The 23017-nt window shown below is 48.4% G+C and overlaps 1 protein-coding gene across 6 annotated transcripts in view; it reads right to left on the bottom strand.

Moving 5' to 3' along the window:
- Positions 1–3844: 3844 nt before the first annotated feature.
- The window catches only part of BCL2L11 (BCL2 like 11), a 46569-nt gene continuing 27396 nt past the window's right edge, over positions 3845–23017 (bottom strand). For 4 of the 6 annotated variants that reach the window (XM_079941235.1, XM_079941236.1, XM_079941234.1 and 1 more), the window contains one exon: positions 19052–21421. In XM_079941235.1, the coding sequence (XP_079797361.1) occupies positions 21171–21421 (251 nt within the window). In that variant the 3' untranslated portion in view covers positions 19052–21170. Of the gene's footprint in view, positions 8513–19051; positions 21422–23017 lie in introns of those variants that run through there. The other 2 variants (XM_079941237.1, XM_079941239.1) reach the window with 1 other exon arrangement.

Below are 23017 nucleotides of genomic sequence, written 5' to 3'. Positions count from 1 at the left end.
AAGAGAGGTTTCAGGCAAAGGAGGCCCAGTGGTAGAAGTGACTTAGGGCTTGCCTAAGGACTTAGGGCTTGCCTCAGGAAAGAGAGGTTTCAGGCAAAGGAGGCCCGGTGGTAGAAGTGAGACAATGAGAGAGCATCCTTTTCCCTTGTCATTTCCCTTCTTCTCACAGCCCCATTCTGGTCTCGCCCAGCCTATCTCAACCTATCACCTCACACCTTCTGAATTCGTACTGTTCATAGGGGGACTCCTAACAACCCTTGACTCAGTCTTTCCTGACAGGTAGGAATGAGTCAGCGCTTCAGGCTGCCGGCAACAGCATCTGACTTAGCACAGAGAGAACTCATGGGAGGGGCCCTGCGCTCAAGGAACAAACAGGAAGCGTGGAGACCAGGCACAGGCACGTCTGGCAGGCACCACGGCCAGGGAATGCGCATGTGCCTCCCTGCCTACCCAGCTGCAAGGATGCTGCACTCCCGTCAGCCCCTTCTTGCCTCGCTTGCTCCAGGTTCAAAGTGCTGGGGAAGAGTGCTGGATTGGCCCAGCTTAGGCCACGGCTGCCGTCGGCTGTCCTGGGGGCAAGGAAAGTTTCAAAGGTGGAAGGCAACGGTGGGGGGGAGGCACACAAAGAGCAACTGTGGTGGCAATAAGAATGGGGGGAGTGGGTGGGCTGGATGCTGGCTGACCCCCATCCCTCCCCCTAGAGAAAAGCTCACAAGAAACGTGCAGGGGTCTTCCCAGGTGGCGCAGTGGTTGAGAATACGCCTGCCGATGCAGGGGATGCGAGTTCGTGCCCCGGTCCGGGAGGATCCCACATGACGCGGAGCGGCTGGGCCCGTGAGCCACGGCCGCTGAGCCTGCGCGTCCGGAGCCTGTGCTCCACAAAGGGAGAGGCCACAACAGTGACAGCCCCACGTATCACAAATAAAAAAAAAAAAAAAAAAAATGTGCAGGATGTATGGAAAGAAAAGTCAAGTGCACTAACATCATCAAAAAGAAGCCTAATAGATGAAAATACGAGCTGGCTGCCTTGGAAAACGTCTTGGAAAAATGGCAACGCTCACTAAATGAATATGGTCATTGCAGTCCCAAATTAAGACACTCACCGAACTTGTCAAGAAGCTTAAGCTAATTCCAAAATGCACGTGAAAGACAAAATGTGGAACGGCCAGGACAATCTTGAAAAATAAAGACGAGAAATTCAAAACATATTACGAAACCACAGTAATTAGCATAATGTAGATGAAAACAAAAAGATCACTGGAAAAAAGAAGAGCTGAGAAACAGAACCACATAATAGGAGAATTTGGTAGATGTCAAAGAGCCATTTCACGTGAAGAAAAGACGACAGTCCTGGCTGTCTATGGGGGAAAAAAATAAAGTTAGATTCACATTATAGCATTAAAAAAAAAAAAAATCCAGGTGGGTTAAAGACGAAAACAAACTGTAGCGTTACATGAAGAATATATCACAAAATATATTTAAAACTTTGGCCTAGGGAAGGGCTCTTAAAATACAAAATACAGAAACCTAAGTAAGATTAATAAATCTGACTTCTAAAGTGGTGAGAACTACATCAAATACACCACAGCAGTTCGAAGACATGCAGTGGAATAAAACCTACGTTCACAAAAAGATGTGTTCAAGAATATTCGTAGAAAGTTTATTCATCCTAGCCCAAACTGTAAGAGCTCAGGTGTTCATTAATAAGACAACAGAGAAAGCGTGGTCTGTTCATACAACAGACTACTACTCAGCAAGAAAAAGGAAATTAGTGATGATTGTAACGTTATGCTGAGCAAAAAAGAAATCTGACACAAAAGACCACATACTGCATGATCCCATTCAAACTCTACCTAAAAAGTAATTTATGGTGGAAAAAAAATCAAATCAGAACTGAGGTCACCCCTGGAGGCAAGAGGGAAGGGACTGCCTCAGAGGGAGCACGAGGGAACTTTCAGGAGTGATGGTCATGTCCCTTATCTTGATAGGGGTTTGGGTGACATCTGCACCCTTGGTCAAAACTTAGCAAATGTTGGGCTTCCCTGGTGGCACAGTGGTTGAGAGTCCGCCTGCCGATGCAGGGGACGCGGGTTCGTGCCCCGGTCCGGGAAGATCCCACGTGCCGCGGAGCGGCTGGGCCCGTGAGCCATGGCCGCTGAGCCTGCGCGTCCGGAGCCTGTGCTCCACAACAGGAGAGGCCACAGCAGTGAGAGGCCCGCGTACCACAAGAAAAAAACAAACAAACAAACAAAACTTAGCAAATGCATACTTAAGAGTTGTTGTATTACCTGTAAATTTTATCTCAGGAAAAATTTATAAAAAATTAATGAACTCTAAATGATATACGTGTTGAAGTATTTAGGGATAAGGTTGTTGATGACTACGACTTCCTTTGAAATGCGTCACAAGGTAAGATGCAAGAATGGATGGAGAGATACAGAATCAAGGAAGTAGAGGAAAATGTGAAAGGCAGAATCTAAGTGGTGGGTGTATGGGTGTTCTCTGTACATTCTTTCAACTTTTCTGTATGTCTGAAAATCTCCATAATAAAATGTTGAGAAAAAAAAGATACCAAGACTGGAGGAAATGTATTTCCAAGATGTAAGAGATTTTTACCCAGAATATACAAAGAGCTAATTATCAATGGGAAAAATAAAAAACCCAACTGAAAAGAAGCAAAGGGAAAAAAAGCAGATACCCACAGTGTCTGAAAAGATCATCCTCTTTGAAAGTGGAAAATCTGAATTCAGACAACAGCACCCCTCTTCCCCCTCCAGGCTGGTATCATCTTGCGACGCCTGGCAGATGTCAGCGGGTGGTCGTGTGAAGCAGAACAGCCAGTTTGGCAGCACCTGTGAGTCTGTTGAAGCCGCTAATCCCACCACCCTGAACCATCAGCCGGCACCTCTCCTGCAGGTTGGTGAAGAAGGGACCGGGCGGCGCCGAAGATGCAGAAAAGCCATAGCAGGACACCAGGCAAGGAGCTTTTATTCCTGTGCGCGGTGGTTAGAATGGAGTCACTACGGAAAAACCTATGACCTCCCGCTAAGTCAGAACCACATACTGACTGTACAGCGTTTACAGAAAAGCAAGACTGCTGAATAAGTAAACACACACACACACACACACACACACACAGAGCAGAGAAAATGGGCTGGAAAAATCCAAACTCCTGCCTTGCTGAGGAAGCAGGATGAGGAACGAGCCAGAACCACCACTTGATTTGAAATAAATGTATATATACACACATGTACTGCTTGCCTAATGAAAATGAAAGGCATTACTCCATCACCAGCTTAAAACAAAGCTCACCCAGGCTTTAACTTTCCCAGCACTTATTTCAGAGCAAAAGTGGCAAATTACATAATTTATTTAGGATTTTATAACCTATATCCCCAAATCAGCCTATTTCTCTCTGCCATCCCTAAACTAGTTCACACCTACCACGCAGCACAGGTCTCTCAAAACTCCGTGGACCCTTGTAAGATGGCAGTGATTTTTTTCTCTCTCTCTCTCTCACACACACAAACACACACACACACACGTCCAGGCACCTGTTGATTCGTGGCTTCGAGCAGGTGCTATAGAACAGCTTTCTATTAGAGTCAAACCAGACTTCCATCCTTTGAATTTTCTTCAGACTGTGAGATGGGGTGAGATGGCAGGGTAATCTGCTATAATCACTAATCAATACAGTTCAGATCTGTCACCTAGTACCACCCCCCATCCAGGTGCTGAGTCATACCTGACTACGTGGGCAGAAAACTTTGCAGTCGCTCTCCCCAGCCACTTCAAAACTTTAAAGAGTGGTTTGCTTTTAAGTATACTACACAGAATTGACTTCAAGCGAGAATTCACGAAATCTGAGTGTCCGTAATACATTCTAGGACTGATAAGGGCAGAGTGTGGGCGTGTATATAACCATATTTCAGCTGTTTCTCCACCATTTCGTGAAACAAATCAAACAGCTCACCAAAACTAGTTGAAAGTTTTATTTATATAAAATTCATTAAGAACATAAAAGATCGAGTTTCTTTAAAAAAAAAAAATCTGCAGTTATTTACAGCAGTATTGCACAAGTAAAGTGGCAATTACCCTGTCAAAATTCATCAGTGCAAAACACAAGCCAGGGAAATTGCAATACATATGCTACAATATGCTGGGTCCTAGGAAACAAGTTAGTGATGAGTCAGTATACAGACAGATCAGTGCTATTTATACATAAGTAGTACCTGATGAGTTCTGATACAGTAACTAGTGGTCACAGAACCTGGACATAAAACGTTAAGAGAGCTTCTAAAGTCTGAAATTCCCAAATAAAAGTAGTCAAGTTACTTAGCCGGGAGCTTGAGGCTGCTTCTTGCACACAATGCTGTTTAGAGCAGGACAGGAGGTACCCCAGCTGGTTTAGCGACACGCGTGGTCACGTTCCTGCACACACGCGTGTGCGGGGTGGACACACGCAGGCACCAGGCTAAATCAGCAGGGATGACAGAGCCATCGAAACAGAACGGCTAGGAAGTCTCTTTCAAGCTTCCACTTCTTAACAGCCAGTCCAGTGGGGCCCCCAACCTCTCTCGAAGGCTTTGGAGAAGCAGAAGGAAAGCGTCACCCTGAAGAAGCAGGTGGATCAAATGCAGGGACCGAATGGTTCAGGGCAGGGGCTGTACAATTAGTTCCTGAAGACACACAGTTTAGTTCGCACCTCAAAGCACAGGAAGCCACAGAGCGGGTGGCGGGAACTCAACTACTCATCAGTTGCCAGTGAGGGGTTAGGGGTGTGAAGAGGTCCTGATGTGTCTCTGGAAGCAGGGGCCACTGGTCCCACTGTGCCTCGTCCTGCCCGGCCCCTGCCCTCAACAATCTCACGACGGCACCTCCAGAAGACGACGTTTCCATTTCTCTGAACATAGTATTGTCAGGGATAAATTTTCAATGGAAAAAATCCTTCCCAACTGCCAATAACACATATTGGGTTGGCCCAAAAGAAGTTCGTTCGGGTTTCTCCATAAGATGTAATGGAAAAACCCGAACGAACTTTTTGCCTGCCCCCCCCGCCCCACATACGCGCGCACACACACACACACACACACACACACACGTATATATTTTGGCTTTAAAATACGGCCTGGAGTTAACAGCATTTGCTTCCATGAGAAGCTAGCCATTTGGGAACAAGAGAAAGTCACTGGAAAGTTCTAGAGTAGAATTTGACAGTCTGCTAGGTTTATGGTCTCTCACTGGTGTCTAAACACAAACTTCATCATGAGGACAGCAAACTCTACGAATCTAAACCCATTTGACTAGAAATACCGGGAACCAAAGCTGGAGGGCCACCCCGGGGAGACCGCGTGGCCTGCAGTGAGGTAACCAGTGGCCACCTCGAGTTAAAGCAATTAACAGGACAGCAGGGGCTAGGGGTCAGGGAGGTCAACACTTTTCAGAATTTAAGACATTAAATAAGCTGGAAATAAATATACAACATCTCTACAAGTTACAGCATCATGAAACAGTAGGACACATTACACAGAAAAAGAATCTACAATATTTACAACCCTCAATTCTGAAAAAGTTTAGTAAAAACAGTGAATTTTTTTTTTTTTTTTTTTTTTACTCATTTATGCTGTACAAAATCTTACAAGAAAGGTAAAGGAAACATAATAATTGCACACAGACGTTTGGCTCAGTTGATAAGTAAAGTATGATTTCCTAATCTAATAAATAGTCAAAATATATACAATATTAAGAAGGGGAAACAGGAGACGGCTGTCGTCTACTGTGTACATTTTGTTTTTGTTTTTTTAACTCGGAAGAAATTTTCACCTGGTTTCTCCACAACCAAGAAAAAAAAAAAAATTCTTCATAAACAGGAGTCCAGGTGATTTGCAGATTCCCTCTTGAAGTTAATTTCGTGTGTGTTTATTGCATTTCTGTGAAAAGTCACAGGACACTTTCTACAAACCTCACGTGAGACGAGGTGGTCAAGGCACAAAACCCGCATTCAGTTTCCAAAAAGGGATCGAGTTTTTTTTTCTCTATAAAAAGTCAAAGAAAGGAAAAATAAGAAGTCAAAGGTACACCCACAGTGGGTATACTTTCTGCAGGGAGGCATCTTGATAAACAGATACGTACAGTACAGAGACGTCCAGTCACCTCTCTTAAGTCCTGGGGCAACATCCTCTTAATACTTCTACAATTCATAGAATCTCTAGTTTCCTCACCAGCTGCTTCCACGGCCAGCCCGGGGGCCTGGGGGCCGCCGAGCCGAGCCCGAGGTAAACTTGCACGTGGGCGAGCGAGCGCTCAGCCCCCGGGCACCAGGGCTGAAGGAACAGAATAAAGTGCTCCAGTCCGAGAGACTGGCCCGTATAGAGATCCTGGGAGGGGAGCGGCCCAGAACCAAATACGTCTTTGGTGTGTGTGTCCAGCAGGCCCACGGCTGCAATTCCACCAACCACCTTAACAACCGCGTGGACTTGAGGACCCTGCAGAGGGGTTCAAGACATGTCAAGGACACAAGCTGAGACTCAACACAGCTTTAAAACAATTCAAGACCCCAAGAAGATATCTGGGGAAAAGAAAACTTTTAGAAGGAAGAATATTTGGAGTCAAATATCTCTACCTAAGAAGAAAGTGTATATGCAACATATATATATATATACTTATATAAAATTATGAAGATACAAAAATGAATCAATTTTTCCAACTGATAACGTGAAAACACTGGTTCTCGATGGGCCAAAAGCAAATACGATAGCTGTTGTTGGCACTGTTGACTCATCTGAAAAATTACGTATCTTTTTTTAAAAAGCTGTTTAATGATCTGAGGTTTCTAAAACTATAAGAGTGATGGGGTTCACAGAACGATCCCCACCTCCCCTCTTTCAATGCTCCCTAATCTTTCTTGGGTCTCCCCAGTAGTTTAACTGCCTTTGAAAAGACTGACCAACTCGTGGGCTTCCATTCTCTGCCATAATCGTGGCAGGCGCGGAGGAAGGGCATCCCCAACAGAAGTGGCTGCATGAAGGGGGCCTGACGAAATCCAGCCGTCCCAAGGGAAGTGGAACAAGTGATACAGACATCTGTCAGAAGGCCAAGGGACCATTTCAGACTTGTGTCCAACGGGGTTTTTTATGGAACTGCTGAGAGCACAATTAAGTCTGTATTTCAGAGAGTGGGAACCGAGTGTTAGCCATCAAAAGCCAGATGAACTCTGAGTTGGACAAAAAGCCAGGATGCCCAGGAAACAGCTGTCTCAAGTCCCGCCCATAGCCTGTGCCCATTCCCACAAGGGCTCGAGCTTGGATACCTCGACGGAACTCGGCTGCACGTGGGCATGTGAACCACCTGGGGCCTCAGGCTGAGAGTCCGTCCTGTGATATGGGAAGGCCTGCAACCAGAAAAGCCAACAGTGCATACCTTGTGTTATGACTGCCCTTGCTTCTTCAGAACACTTCTAAACGACAAGCCCGTCAAAACCAAACGAAAACCAACATCGAGCACCTCCCAGTGAGTAAGCTACCAACAGACAAACAGGCAGATACTAACTCATGTTCAGACCCAATTATACTTTTGACCATGAAAATACACTGGACCAAATGTGTGCATCAGTGTCCAACAGGCTGGAGGAGCATCGCCAAAGGACGTAAGGAGAAACACAAAGAGAGTCTGAAATTTTGCCACAGATGCAACTGAATTTAAGGAGGTAAGTAGATATTTACAAAATGGGAGTGGCACGTCAATACAGGCTGACAAGAGACCCCTCTGCCCCTTTTACCAGTTCCATTTCAGGAGAACTTTTTTGGTATTAATAATAATGACTTAAAAAAAAAAAGGTCCAAGAAGTAATGGCAGGGAAGGGAGGGGCCACATCATACCTCTCCTGTTTAAAAATGCTGTACGGTGACCTCTAAAAATAAACTAAGGCAGCTTTATAAATCAGCTGGCTCAGTTTCCACTGTGGAGTTTACACAATCCTCTGAGAGTAGGCAAAAGGTTCTTAAAATTTTAGTACAAAAATCACTCACGAGTTGGTTAAAAAGTTTCCGTTTCCTTTTTGAAAAACCTGTTCTTATCAAAGAAGGTGGGGGGGGGGGGAAAAAAACGGCATGTAAACACCATTCTTGCATAAAATCCTGCTCCAAAGAACCATGATTTGTACATTGTTTAAAAAGAGAATCCTCCCTCATTTACATTCACAACAAGCTTCTGTTAGAAATTCGGCCACGTGGTGATGATGAAAGACAAGGTCAGGTCCACGTGCAGCTCGGACACGCTGGCAGGCTCCCCGCCCGCCCCCTCCAGCGAGGGACCTCGGGCTGCACACCAAGGGCACCGAGACACCGAGGTGCTGCGCTTGTCGGTCTGAACGAGCAAAATGTCCGCACATCCCGGCTCCGTGAGGAACCCGCTGTCACTGCATCCTCCACACCAGACGGATGATGTGGCGTAACAGCCGTAAGATAACCATTTGCGGGTGACCTTCGGCCGCTTGGTGATTATTCAGAAAGACCTGAAACAACAAAAGGAAAGCTCCTTACTTTCCAGCCCCGACTTATTTCGGGGGCTGGCAGGGGAACCCATATTGAAGGGAACAACCAATCCCATCTGAACAGCTATGAAGGTGCCTCTTAAAGGGCCACTTCTTCCCTGAGACGTCGCTGCAAAAAGAGCAGGCGCACCAAACGATGGTTTGCTTTAAAGCGACCAAAAGGATGTTTGGAAAGCTCAAAGAGAATCCCTGAATCTGTTCCCCCCCCCCTTTTTTTAATTGTAAATTCTTCTTTGGAATAAAGGAGGCGTTTACCGTTCACAAGGTTATTTATGAGCTGCAATTCTTCCCTGTATTCCCCCATTCAACCTGGGCTGCCACAATCAGACAGACAGAAAGCGTGAGGACACTTTTTTCTTGCATCTGTAGTGGAAATCTTAGCAGACAGTAACTGCCCCAGGTCTGTCAAATAGATGCACTGTTTCTCCTTCTAAAAACCACATATTCTTTCCACAGGTGATGCCATCGCTGGCCGCAGCTGCCTTGATCAGGAAACGTAGCAACCATTGGAAAATGAGTATCCCCACCGGCTCTGTGCAGGTGCTGGAGGAAAGCCACCCCAAGTCCTGGAGTTGGGGGGGGGGGTCCCGTGAAGAGAGGCGCAGGTAAAGCAGATGGAAGAGAGGAAAGAACGAACTTGGTGGCTGCGAGGTAACCACCTTACTGCCCAAGTTACCAACATTCAAAATATGGTTCAGACTCCCTCAAGGGTGAGTTTCGGGTGGCTGTCATTTACTTGAGAAATCAGTGATTCGGGGTAATTTGCCCTAAGAAGCTAAATAAAGTGCAGCACTGATGCGCCACCGCGCCTCTGCCTGTCGGTGGGCAGCTCCGGTGGGTAAGCGCTGTTGGTCCAGGGCTGCGGCCACGGTCACCGACACAGGCGGCGTCAACCACTGGCCCCTCCAGTACCCCGGAGTGGCGGGCAAAGAGCGATGAAAATTAGAAAAGCCCTGTTTGCTGGGGACCACCACAGGATCATGACAAGCTGAGAAACTGTTCCAAAGGAAACGGCCAGCGTATTTCAAGGTCTCAGAGGTCCCTGGGTCTTCCACCTTCGAGCTCTAATCCATTTCGCGGGTTAAGTGCAGGGTGTAAACTCAGAACAGCCAAAGCTGGTAACAGAGCACATCCGCCTCCATGTCAGGAGCTGTGACCGCTTTCCCTGTTCAGGTCTGAAATCCACACCCCAGGCCAGCTCCCTGCTCTGTCTGGAGCACTCCACCAACCCCCTTCTCACTCCGGCGGGCTGGGGGGTGCTTTCCAACACACATCCACGGGACCACCTGCCACGGGGCGGGCCGAGGACGGGCGTCCCCTTCCCAGACACAATCGCTGTCCACAGACGCCAGCTGCAAGCAGAGCTCCCTCTTCGCCACTGTTTACACAGCCCTGTGGGGCTCGTTGTACGGGATGGAATTGTGATAAGGCCGGAGCACTTCCCTTGCTCCTTCCAGAACCAGGAGCCAGACTGGAGGAAATCAGCTTTATGTAAGCGATTCCTGTAGAGGCGCTCCGTAACCACAGTCTGCGATTTTTATCAGCCTGACACACAAGATTGCTTTGTTTTGATTTAACTTTCAAAATTACTTTGCTTCTTCTGGGTGAGAATAATTTAGGGGAAGGTTAATTTTAGTTGAGACTAATATTAACAGGGTGAAAGAGGCTTATTCAAAATAAAACCACGACTTACTAAAATGAAGAAAGTGTATGCAGAGCTGAGCTGAACTATCACTTCAAGGTGGGAAATCTCAAGCCAAACAGTTGTCGCTTCTGGCCTCAGGAGGACCGGAGAACGGAGTCAAAATGACGCCACGAGGGGACTGGGTCATACAGTAGGGACAGACCCCCAACTGCTGACACTTAGCCAATTTTATATTCCAGAACTGGCAGCGTCTGAGGGGAGAAACCTTCCACGCACCCTTGAGGACAGCAGGTGTAGGATGAGAGAAGTCTTCCCGAGTTTTTTAGACTGTTGCTTTCGTATCACGTGAAAATAATATGGGGGCGGTATGCAAAGACATGCCAGGGTGGCAGGGGAATGCAAGAAAGATCTGTTAAAAGGAACACCCGATCCCTGACAAACGAGAAGATGCTACAACATCCGGGTTAGCGAGGATACGGGGACACCTGGCCCCTCGACAGCACGCGTGACAACACGGCACACGCCGTTAAACCAGCGAATGATTGCTTTTGGACGACATTCCATGGAGGAAGCCATTACCACTGATTCCAAGAGCCCTGGCAGCCCAGAAAGCCCTCGACAGCTGGCAGGGCCCGCCGAAGCTGCTGCTAGCACAGCGTGGATGGCCCGCACCTCACGAACAGCTGGGGGACGGGCAGCTGGCCAGGGCAGACGCGCCGCCCTCTGACACCTGCAGCCGTACTGATCAGCTTCCTTACCGGAGTCACCGAGCACAACACGGTCTGGGCCTGACGATGCTAACGTAGGGCAGACGTGGTCAGCCCAGCCAGCATGAGATCCTAGGCTTCTGGCCTCCAGGAATGTGAAGAAATACATTTCTGCTGTGTAAGGCCCCCTGTCCGTGGTCCTGTGCTCTGGCCATCCTAGCAAACTAATACACGCGCTCATGCTTAATCATCCTTCCTGGTCCTTCACCTTTTAAGTGAAAAACAAAACTTCTTAGCTCAGAGTTGCGTAATGCTGTTTTAGTCTAAATCATAGAAACACTTTAGAAAGATATATTACAATGATTCATTTGGGGGAAGAACTAAAAAACTAAATACACTCCTAGGTACAAACAATTTATGTCTTACACACACACGTGTACAGAGTGCAGGATCCCATCCAACTGGGATTTTCATCTCCGTGGTCTAGATCAAGGAGCGGATTATTTGGGGTAATTGACTTCTGTGGCCATCCTGACAGTCCATGCTCCTCTCTGGCTGGGGGGCTCCGGCATCACAGGCAACGCTCGACTTCGTAGCCTGTCTGCACCCAGTTAAGTCTCATGGGCGTTCCCGAGTCGCCAGCACCGCATGCAGGAGAGCACGGCGCAGCCCACCGTATAGGGCGCCCACGGTACCACCATCAATGAGAAGAGCCCGAGAGAAAGCTGCCCTGTCTCGGGAGCCAGAGGCAGGCAAGTGCAAGTTCCCACCTTGCAGACGGAAACACATCCACATGTTCCAGTGAAGCCTGAAGCCTACACCCAAACACAGTCAAGATGCGGAGGGTCCTTCTTGTCCAAAGAGCAACACGACAGCATCTCCTTTACGGAGCTTACGCTCTGCTGAGGGACAGAGCCATGCGAATGAACACGATCTTGTGACAGGGGTAATACAGAGGTAAAGACGATGACAGAGAAAGAAGCATCGGCCAGAGAGGCGGGCAGCGGGGCCAGAAGAGCCGGGCAGGAAGGCACAGAGCCAAGCCCCATGCTGAGTCAGAGGAAGAAGAGTTGCTGGGAGGAAAGGAGAGGGAATTACAGGAGGAGAGGCGGGGCCCTGCACGCAAGAAGGAGCAGATGGCTTGGGAAAAGTATTTTATGGTAAAATATAGTATTTGATTTTTCACAGTAAGCCAGAATGAAAAGCAGTGTCAAATTCCGGGGCTGCCCCATCCAGGAATCGTCTCATAAAGGCAAGCGATGGACTCAGGAGCTCTGAGTTTCCCTGGACAGACTTCGGTTTTCTTTGAAGATGTGAAATACGACCTTGGAGACAGTGTCAAGGGCATTCAGCAGGGAATCCCGAACAGTTCCCTGCACGTCCACACCAGAGGCCACAGGCTCACCTAGGTGGCAGACAGGGTGGGCTGCACCGAGGGTCCGCCCTGGAGTGGGGAGCAGGGTCCAGGCTGACTTGTCATGACCGGGGAGCAGCCCATACGTTGAGGAGCTGGGCCTCCGTGTGGGGTGGGACAGGAGAGGAGGCTCAGGGACTGGACACAGCACCGGGACCGCCTCAGGTTGCACTCGAGACCACCAATCGAGTATCGGGGAACTAAATTACATTTTAATGCCAAAACAACAATCACAGCCAAACCAGGGAAGCAGGTGTGCCGCATGCAACAGAGGCCTGGAGCCCAGGCTGCCCCGGGCAACTGGCCAGGTTGACCACAACATACCTGCAGTGGGCCGCTCTGTTCCCGCTTCACTCTCCTGCAGATGGAGAGGAGCCCAACCTCTGCAAAGTACACAAGACACAGCAGGCCTTCGGACTCTGTGAGCCTGAGCTTGGGGATGAGAAGGGTCGCCCACCGTCACCGATAAATGGAACCTGGCACACGCCTTTTCTGTCTTCATGACCCCCCGAGCCAGCGTGGCTCTCCTGCCCTTTCACAGACGGAGCTTGCAGGAACCACCAAGTCACCCCGACAGCTCAGCTCAACTCCAGCTCAGTGCAGAACACACACTCACCAACCCGGGCTCCAAAGGCAGGGTCAAACCTTGCTGGGCCAAGTGACTCAGTACGTACAACCCACAGGTACACTCAGCATTACTCAAGGGGTTTACCGACTCAAAACCACAGAGGTGCGCACAGCGCAATAAAAACAAAGGTTGAGGAAGATCACAAATATTAAGAAAGAGAGACTTATCCTGGGAACTAGGGCTGAGATTTGCTGCAAAAGAACCACAGTTTAGGGAAGAGTTTCCTGGCAGTCAAGGTAACAAGGACATTATTTTTCACCGTCTTATCAAAAAGAGCTCAATACCAAACTCTAGGAGACACACCAAAAAGCAAGGTATATCCGCAGAACTCTGAGACTGAGCAATTTTTTAAAACTTGTTTCTTATAGAATTTCAACACTGAATGCCTAAGACATCCTAAACTTTTTTTTTTTTTTTAAGGTAGATACATTTTTAAGTGGGAACACGTTATAGGAGACTGAACTTTGGACTCTGACACCAGGAAGGACTCTGACAAAGAGAGAACCTCTTTGTCAGAGGACGGAGTGTCTGTCTGTCTAGATGGTGTCTGCTCCCCCAGGGGTGGTCAAGGCACCTTCCAGAACAGTGCTGAGAGCTGCCATACTCACAGGTGACAGAGTGAGGCAAGGGACAGGGTGGCCCCGGTGATGGATGGAAGACCACCTCGACCCATTTCATAACCCATCGATCTAAACGTTATTTTAAGTGACAAGCGCGTGACAGAGGTCAGAGAGGAACAGGGCCCATGTGTGATGACTCGATGTGGAGACTTGCTAAGAAGACCTGGTCTCTCTCCACTTTAAGACCAAGAACCACAGTCAAAGGACATCTCAGCTCAGATTCCAGTGCAGCCTCCACATCCACTGCTGTTCTCAGGTGTCAGACATGCCGCTGCAATGCTGTCCAAAGACCAAATTCACTTTCTATTTATCACCAAGGCAACATGGGCATTTGCATAGCTAGTGCCTAACGCGCTTTGATGTCAACACAGCTGTGGAAAGGGTGCTAGTGGAGCTCCTTGGCCGGATGCGTGCCCCTTCCACCCCAAGCACCAGAGGCGAGCTCTCCCACTAGGGTGATGAGGTGATCCTCAAATGTCGCAGAAAGACGGCATCTGCACAAATCCCGCTTTCCAATTTTCAGTGCATCACTTCAAAGAATCTATTACAGGTACCGCTTTTGGTAGGACAAACACTCACTTCTCCCATTAACCTGGCATGCGCTGGATTTTCTTAGTACAATACCTCCCCCTCCCCGCAGCAGATCTCTAGATAACTTGTCGGCCCCCCGGCCCCACGGCTCCAGCTGGCTGAAATGAAGAACCCCCGGCCCGTGACCTTCGAGGTGTGTCACTGTCAAGCACGGAGAAGCCGGAGAGACGGCTCTTACAACTCCCGCACGAGGCACCATTAGACAAAATATTAGGTGCAGAGCAAGAACACGCTGTTCTAAAATGCCCCAGCCTCCGACAAATGCTAATGAGATGTAAGCACTTTAACCGCAGCTCAAACCCCTCTGCTTTGGCTCAGCTGGAAGAAGTCTAGCGGAGGATGACGTGATAGGCTGATTATTTCTGTATGTCTGCAGGAGGGCCGAGCCTCAAAGTGCATCTCCATTTCCTCCTCAAGAGATTAAAAAAAACCCAGCTCGACCTCTCTGAAGTCCCCCTCCAGGCACCTGCATCTCCAAATGGTTATGTGTTGATGGCCTCCGGTGCCTCAAGGGCCAGGCAGCCATGCAGGTGTGCCCACGTGCCACAGTGTGAGCGAGCACACAAGCCACATCCAGCTTGGTGCCCACCCAGCCATTCACACACACACCAGCGCCTCAACCTCGGCTCACATCTGTGTAACCCAGACAGATGCAGCACGTCCGGGGTCCCCACCCCACGCCCCCGGGGGTGCCCCCCCCCCGACATTTCCTTTAACGAGCTGGGTACTTAGCAGACACGCAGGTGAACAAAGTTACTAGTATCTCTCCATCCAAAGCTTAAAGCCCGATGGAGAAAAGTCTCAACTACAGTTCAAAGTGAGAGAAAACAGAAGGATGGTAGCACGGGATGATGGACAGCGTTTTCCAGATGCATCTCTAAATGCTTTGGTTTAATCGTCACTACGTCCCTAAGAGACTGACTGAAACTGGGGCTCCTGAAGGTGGGCAGACGGAATCTGACCCCAAGGTCCCTGCCATTGCCTGTGAGCTGCATCTTCCTACGAGATGGAAAGCCCTCGTTCAGCCCTCCACAGCCACGGTCTCCATGGAGATAATCTGAAGCCCATGCTCTCGGGGAAGGTCTCAGGGCAACACAGCAGAGCTGATGTCACAGGAGGGAGGCGCTTCTCTCTCACAGGCTCTGGCGTCTCCGTGATGGGCTCCTTCTCTTCGTCTTGTCATTGTTCGCGTGGTGCGGATACGGCACGTGTCAGACAGGTATGCGAGGCTCTTAAGACCACAACTGCCTTATCCAACTCCAAGGGAGACACTCATTAAACCTGAAAACTGTATCCCAAATAAATGGCAGGCATCAATTTATCCCGCCCACAGCTGGCTGTGCTGCGAAACCTGTCATTCTATCAACCTGTGTGCGACAAATGCGGGGCATCATCTCATGAGATAGGATGGGCCCAGCTTTAATGTTCGATAGGCAGATTTTTCATTATTCTTTTCTCAGACAGTAATAGAAAGCATCTCATTTTGTTAAACTCCAACATGTGATGAACGAAGGCCTCAAAAGAGGGCCATCTGAGAACATGCATCTCTGGACGTTAAGTACGGTTTACGCTATTACCAAACAAGCTATAATTTTGACCTCTCCCCGTCCACTAGCTACAGAAGACCATCTATAGAAGAACAGCCCTTCCGAAAACGAGGCTCAAACAGCACGGGGAATTTCACTTGTTAGGAAAGACGACACATACAGACTTCAAGTTCACATACAGTACAGCTGACCCTTGAACAATACGGGTTTCAACTGCGCAGGTCCACTTACACACGGGTTTTTTTCAGTATTGGTACCTGTTTCATTTTACAGATCTTTAGATTAGCGAAGTGGGGGGGAAAGTTTGTGTTCAATTAGAGATCACAATATGTGGAATCAAAAGGACTAGAGTTTGAGTCCTGATTCTGTCCAAACAGTTTCAGCTTCCTGCCCTTGGGTGAGTCATTTATCAACTTCCTTTGTCTTGAGGCAGGGATGGCAGTGCGTGGATTTTTGACTCCAAGGAGGGTCAGCGTCCAGAGCCCCTTTGATGTTCCAGGCTCAACTTACATGAAAATGCTAATGTGTTGACACCGATTAAACTGTGGTTTCCCTCAGAACCAGCCTGCAAGCCACCTTTTCTTCTCTACCTTGTGGGGTTCAGGGCTACGCTTCCCTCTATGTCGTTCGGTCAATTCATGCCTGCACACGCCCGAGACAGAAGTAGGAGGCAGGCAGTGTGAACAAAAGATACACTGTCTCTTGTGATCCAACAATGAAAGGGTTTTCATCTCCTTCTTGGCCCTTCTAGAGAGCCTGTCCTAGCATCGCGTGCCGCTGTCCACTGCAGCCCCCCACCGGGACATCCCCATGCCACCGCTAACCAAGAGCAGCCTATCTGAGCACAGAGTGCCTTAGGCTGGACACGCTGATGGCAAGGCAAGAAGGCGAGTGATCCTAGCCTCGGTACTGGGGGCAGGGGGGAGCTGGGGCACGCTGGTCAGAGAACGGGGCTGACCACCCCAAGAGCACGTGTCTTCACGTTCTCAAGGGTCTAGCACCCTCTCCATGGCCTCAGACTGCAACCCCAGCCAGGGCCAAGAATCCCATCCAGTTGGACACCATCCCCAAGAACCTGCGGTGAGCACAGGGCATCCCACGCCTGCAGGGGACCGGAGCCCACACCTGCTGACGCTCCCTCCAGCAGACGGGACCTGGACTTGCACTCACGCAATTTCTGAATTGCGAAAGAAGCCAGCAGAGGCTATCAAAAACAACAGGAAAGCTGGCTGTCTGGGTGGGGGCGCCCACCCATGGGGAAGAGGAGGCATCAAGGTGCCAGCTGCTGCACCGCGGCTCCCAGCCAGCTGCTTGCCCTCTTCAGAAAGCCCCAGAGAGATGCAGTCTCCCCACTGACGTCCCTGGCTGCCCGGTGTTCCCTGAGAGCCCTCGCCCTCCCTCCCCGGAATCTCACAGAGCTGGACATGGGGAGCTATGGAGCCAGGACACCGTATGGTTGCAGGTCATCCAGCAACGGATCCCAGAGCTCCACCACTTCTCTGGACCCTTGGGTTTTGTCCCACTACGTGCTCTGTGTGTGCCTAGGCTGCTGCAGCACTTTAATGCCTAATGACATGGTGGAGACGCACCACGGGGCTGCCACTGGCCAAATCTGTGACAATCTGAGCATTAAGTATCGAGAGGAACACATAATAAGCTGCTGAACTAAACACGGACCCATGAACTAAAGTTGACAAACGAAGTAAACACAGGGGAGAAAGGGAAGTTCTTCCTCGTTTATACACACTTTCCTTCTATGATAAATGGAAAAGTACTGACTTTGTAGTGGAGGACACCACCTCTGACCAGAGTCCCAGGAATGGGACAAACTGACACCCAGTGCCTCCCGATACGATGCACGGAGGAGGACACAATGTCACACTGTTGGGACGACTGGCAAAGTCTGCATGAGACCCACAGACGACACGACAGTACTGCCACGTTGTTAATTTCCCAATCTTGCTAATTACTCTGTGGCTGCACGAGAGAATACTCTTATTCTTAGGAAGGACACACTGAGGAATTTAAGAGTAAAGGAGTATCGTGCCTGCAGTTCGTTCTCGAAGAGTTCAGAAAATAGTTTGCACACAGGTAGGTACAAGGAGGGAGGACGTTAAAGCAAACATGGCACAATGTTAAAAGCAGGGGACTCGCGTGGCAGATACAAGAGGGGTCTTTGTACCATTCCTGCAACTTTGGCGTCAAAGTCTGCAATTATTTCAAAACAGAAAGTTACAAATATACACCAGACTTGGAGCAGTAAAACTCCCATCAGGTAGAGGGGCGGGTCGCCCTGCCCTGGCAGGGTTCATTTGGGGCGACGACACCCACCGAGTCACAAAAGGAGAAGGGAACATGCACCGGGGCTTTGCGCTCACCTGTGCCTCTCTCACCTCCTGCTTCAAGGATTCAGACTCCACAGCTCCGTCTCATATGCTTCCCCACTGCCCTCAAGTGCACTGAGCACATGACAACTACACGACAACTTCCTCTATTGCTCTAACTGAAAAAACGGGAAAATATCCTGTCAGGCTTCGCAAGGCTTATGGCAACAAAAGACCCACACTTTACAAAACATACTGTAAAAGTATTAAGCAAGTAGAGACACTGAATGTTTAAAAGGCTCCGATCCACCATACAGCAGCGTGGCGACGGACTCTGCTTGCCAAGAAGGGACACCTCCCCGGACAGACAAGTGCGTAACTTGGAAGCAAAATCCCTCCCATTTCCTCCCCAGGTTTCCACCCCCAATATTCAACAATGGCCCATCAGTGTGACTGCAGACAATGGACTGTTTTGAATCCAACAACTCTTAAGACAGGCCTCTGCGGCCCTGGGGTCACTGTGTCACTATCCCGAGTTTCAGAGTCTGCTGTTTTGAACTGGCTGTTTCTAAGACCTGGAGAATAAGTTTGTTTCGTTTTTGAAAAATGAGGTGATAAGCTAGAGTGTGTCCCTACTCCTCCCCCGATATTCCAGCCTTCTTAGAAAGCTAGAGTCCTTTCAATGATTAGCGACTGCATTTTTGCACTGGTTCTTTTTTAAGAGATGCCAAATAAGGTTCACGATTACAAATACTGAGAACTACTGCAATGAGACTCACTTCTATTTATCTTACCCAAAGCACTGAGAACAGGTTACAGCTCATTTGAAAAAACATATGAGCATCTTCAACATTAAACCGTGTAATAACGCTGGGAACACGGTGGGGAGGCGGGGTGTGAACTCTGAGAGGCTCTTCCCCCACCTGCACGGGAGAGGCTTGGTGATGAAGACCACCCGATGGCCTGTGTCTCCTCTGCACGTGATCTGAACGGTCCCGCACCTCGGCAGCCTACGTGTGGGCGTGGCTGTGCTCCAACACCGCCCCCCCTCCCTAGCCCATGTCTCACCACCGAGCATTCGGGGCCACCACAGAGATGCATCAGCCAGACCCATCCAGGTAGGCTCGGGGGAAAGCTCTGCAGAGTCACCGATACTTCACGTCAATCGCAGAGTCATCGATACTTCATGTAAGTTCAAAGAGAAACTTTTGCAAAACCTTCTTAAACACACCTGGCTCTCTGGCCAAAGGTTCTGATCCAACCCCCGGAGGATGGAGCTGTGCTGACTCATCTCGGTGTCCAGAGCTCCCCGGACTCTGAAGGCACCGGAGGCCGGCAGCCTCACTTCTCCTGCGGAGCCCCAGCCAAGCCAGACCTGGAGCCCTAAGGACCTCTACCATCCGCTTTGAGACGGGATGGGGAGGCGGCAGGCCCAGCATGCCCGTCAGTTCACGGCCCAGGCTCAGCCTGAGAAGCCGCCAGAGCCGTCAGAAGTGACCTCTTCCTGCTGGATTCGTGACACGTTCCAGAATCAGGACTGGATATATTCAGCCTACCCTCTTAAAGGGACCGACGTCCCGAATATCCCAGGGCCCTGTTTCTGACCACTGTCTCCTAGTCAAGCGGGAGAGCCAAGTCCACACACAAACAGTAACCCCGAAACCCCACCAGCGAAACCGAGGCAGAAGAAACTAGGGCAACGGTAACTTCTGTGGCAAATTACACAACAACCCACCTTGCCAAAGTGACTGCCATTTCAGATCTAGGCTGACAGGGAATTTATGTTCTGTGAGCAGGTCCCCGTCAGGTGTAGGCCGCCAGGCATCCTGCCAGCTAGACCCAGTATCACAAGAAATTCCGGAGCCCGTTCATCAATGTGACATTTCCCATTTAATGACAGAATCACACGACAGCACATTTCCCATCACACACACACATACACGCCCTGTAGAAGGTATGAAGAGGATCCAGTGTGAGTTTTCTGAAACTCCCTGACTCCCTTCTGGAGATTCTATACTGAAGCAATAAAAGACTCTCTTGTAATGGGAAAACATCTCCACGTATGTTTAAAAAAGCTGAACAGGCATTGCACGTAAAAGGAAAACAAGACTGACTGAAAGCAATTTACAGGTAACATCTGTTCACTAAGCAACAGCTAGCTACAAAAGAGACTAACATTGAAAGCAGGGCAGAAATATTGGGGGGTCCTAAGCATAAACTCCCTCCAGAAGAAAAAAGAAAGAAAAAAAAAATCTTTAAAAAGTATTATAGGAAACAATAATGTTTGACAGAAAAGGAGTCAGATGGAAAGTAACACAGTAAGAAAGAATGATATTAAATCTTATTTTGTAGAAAATAATTGTTAAGTACTTCCTTTTCGATACATCAACAGAAATACCTTCATACATGGTTGCCAGAAAAAAGGTTAGCAAAGCCAAAATCACATTCTCTCACACATTTGCTGGTGCACCCCTGCAGGAAGTAGTCACACATGCGCCTAAGAGCCTGACTCCCTGAGTTAAACCCTACCCATTTTAAAATGTCTTCCATGGGAATAAGGTGTCCAAATGGTAACATGTATGGCCCCTGGGCAAAACAAAATACACTCTGTGCCTGCAGAGTAGGATCTAAGGCTGAATTTTTTTTTTTTAACCCAACAGCACACCTCAAAAATCCCAGTGGCACTCAATGTGAGGTATAAAATTTTTATACCCCCGATTACAGGCTATGAATTATCGGCCTCCTAATACATTTCAATAAATGAACACCAAGGACAGCAGTGGGGGCTGGGATGACAGAGGCCCCCCTGCTCTGACTCATTGCCTGGCAAATCACAGGGGAGACTTCTACTTTAAGAGCTGGCATCGTTCCCTTTGGCTAAGATGGAAATTTAAAAATTTCTTTACTTTTGACCCAAACTGCCTCCAGGGAGGGCTGCAACTCCCTCTCTGGCTTGAGGACTACGTTAGTATTTATATGGGAATATTTCAAAGCATATACAGAATCCCTTTTTTTTCAAGCATGGAGAATTTAAGGTTTGTGCTCCTACCATCCCTTGGTCGGCCTCGGATTTTGTCTAATGGCCACCACTTACATTCAGCCATAAAACAAATGGAAAATGGGAAAGGAGGAAGAATGGTAGGTCACACATAGGTAATACCGCTCATTTCCAGAATAAGCACAGGATTATTACTAGTCTTTTCTTTTCTTTTCTTTTTTTTTTTTTTAAATGGCAGGGAGAGGTAGGGTGTGAGGGAGAAAGGGGGTAAAGAAAACATCATTACCCTCCTTGGGTAATATGCATTAAATTCGTCTCCAATACGCCGCAACTCTTGCGCAATCCATATCTCCGGACGCATATCTGCAGGTACAGCCTGAGACTGCCTCATGGAAGCTGCATCAGAACAAACAGAACAAAAATCACATTGTTTTCCATAGATCATTTAGAAAGTCCCAAAGGTCAGTTTCTAGAAGCAAGCCCATCTCACACACGCTTTCATGTTTTGGGACGCTCCCTAACTTCAAGAGCTACAATCATGCATTCGAGATTATGGTGGCAGGCTCTGCTACGTAACTCTGGCTCATGAATAAGGCATACAGAGTAATTTCATTTTCAACAACAACTGGAGATTCAGAATTGCCAAATTTAAAAATCTCCTGGCCAGTGAATTACCTACTTCCATTTCGAGAAGGCAAACTAACACAACAACGGCACAATGGATGCTGCCCAAGAAATAGCCTCGAAACATATGAGAGTGTAAAGATTTAGGCTGTCCGTAAAGTAACTATTATATTTTGATCTTAAGGCAAGGTAAAATTCCTAGGAAAATGTCACACATCAGCGAGGAACGTGAAATGGTTGTATTCAAAGCAAAGTCAGTGAAAACCTGAGAACTGAATGAGCTTGTTTCCATGGAAGGAGGTGCAGTGATACACAGCCAGTCTGCACAAGTGCCACCAAGGGGCCAAATGAAAGCATAATTGCATGTTTTGTTTCGATATTAATGCAGCCAATAAAGATGGCTCAAGTCTGCAAACACCACATGGAGAGAGGAAATGTTTCGGGTGTAAGAGCAAAGGCTTTTTTGAAAGGAGAAAAAAGAGGGAGGTTCACCCTTTCATTAAGCTGTCACTCCCATCTACACCCAGTGCATTCAGCCGTCGGTTAATGAGCCCATTTCAAAGCCACGTGACGGCCAAAACTGGAGCACAAAACTGTGAGTTGTCCAAAGATCCCACCAGCATCAGGAAGACGATATCTCCAAGTACCACGAAGAAAAGTGTTCTCCACACTCAGAGAACAGCTGGGTAACACGGGTAACAGGAAAAGAGATGAGATTATTGGATTTCAACTGCTATTCACAAGCGGCTTACGCTAACTTCCTGTTAAAAGGAGCACTCTGCTGGCAATTAAACACACGTGTTATGTTTTAACCACAGCGAAAAATTTAAGCACCTATCATAATCAGATTTTGCCATAACATGAATATAGCTTCCTCTTTTGTATTTTTGTAAAAAAAAAAAATCTTGTATGTTGTATTAAGAGTTTTATTTATCGTTACAAATAAAAGTGCTGTTGGTTCCTAGGTCTACAAAAGCACTTAAAAGTGAACTCTTGAGTTTTTACCAAGTCTTCTCAATCTCTTGCCCCAACTTCTCTGTACCCCCGGCCCTCACCCAAGAGAAATGATCGATGATCCCACAAAGGCTGAGAGGCAGGGCATCGTGTGTGTGTGTGCGCGCGCGCGCGTGTGTGCACAGGTGTGGGGGCACTGAACAAAGAACACACGTGCATCCTCTCCAGAATCATCTGTGCTGGCAACGAGCCAGAGGGGAGATTTCCCCAAGGACGCCTGGTGAAGCGCACAAAGGCTGATGACAGGAAACTTTTGGGATACGCCAGGCATGTCCCCTGAACACCCCTCCAAGCACACAGAAAACTGCCTTGGCGGTACCTCTGTCACAAATTCCATCGTTACTCTGTACAAGC

This window comes from Stenella coeruleoalba (genome assembly GCF_951394435.1).
Source record: "Stenella coeruleoalba genome assembly, chromosome: 13".
In the NCBI taxonomy this organism is placed as follows: domain Eukaryota; kingdom Metazoa; phylum Chordata; class Mammalia; order Artiodactyla; family Delphinidae; genus Stenella; species Stenella coeruleoalba.
Note: the sequence above shows the minus strand (reverse complement) of the source record. Positions and strands in the feature narration are given on the sequence as shown.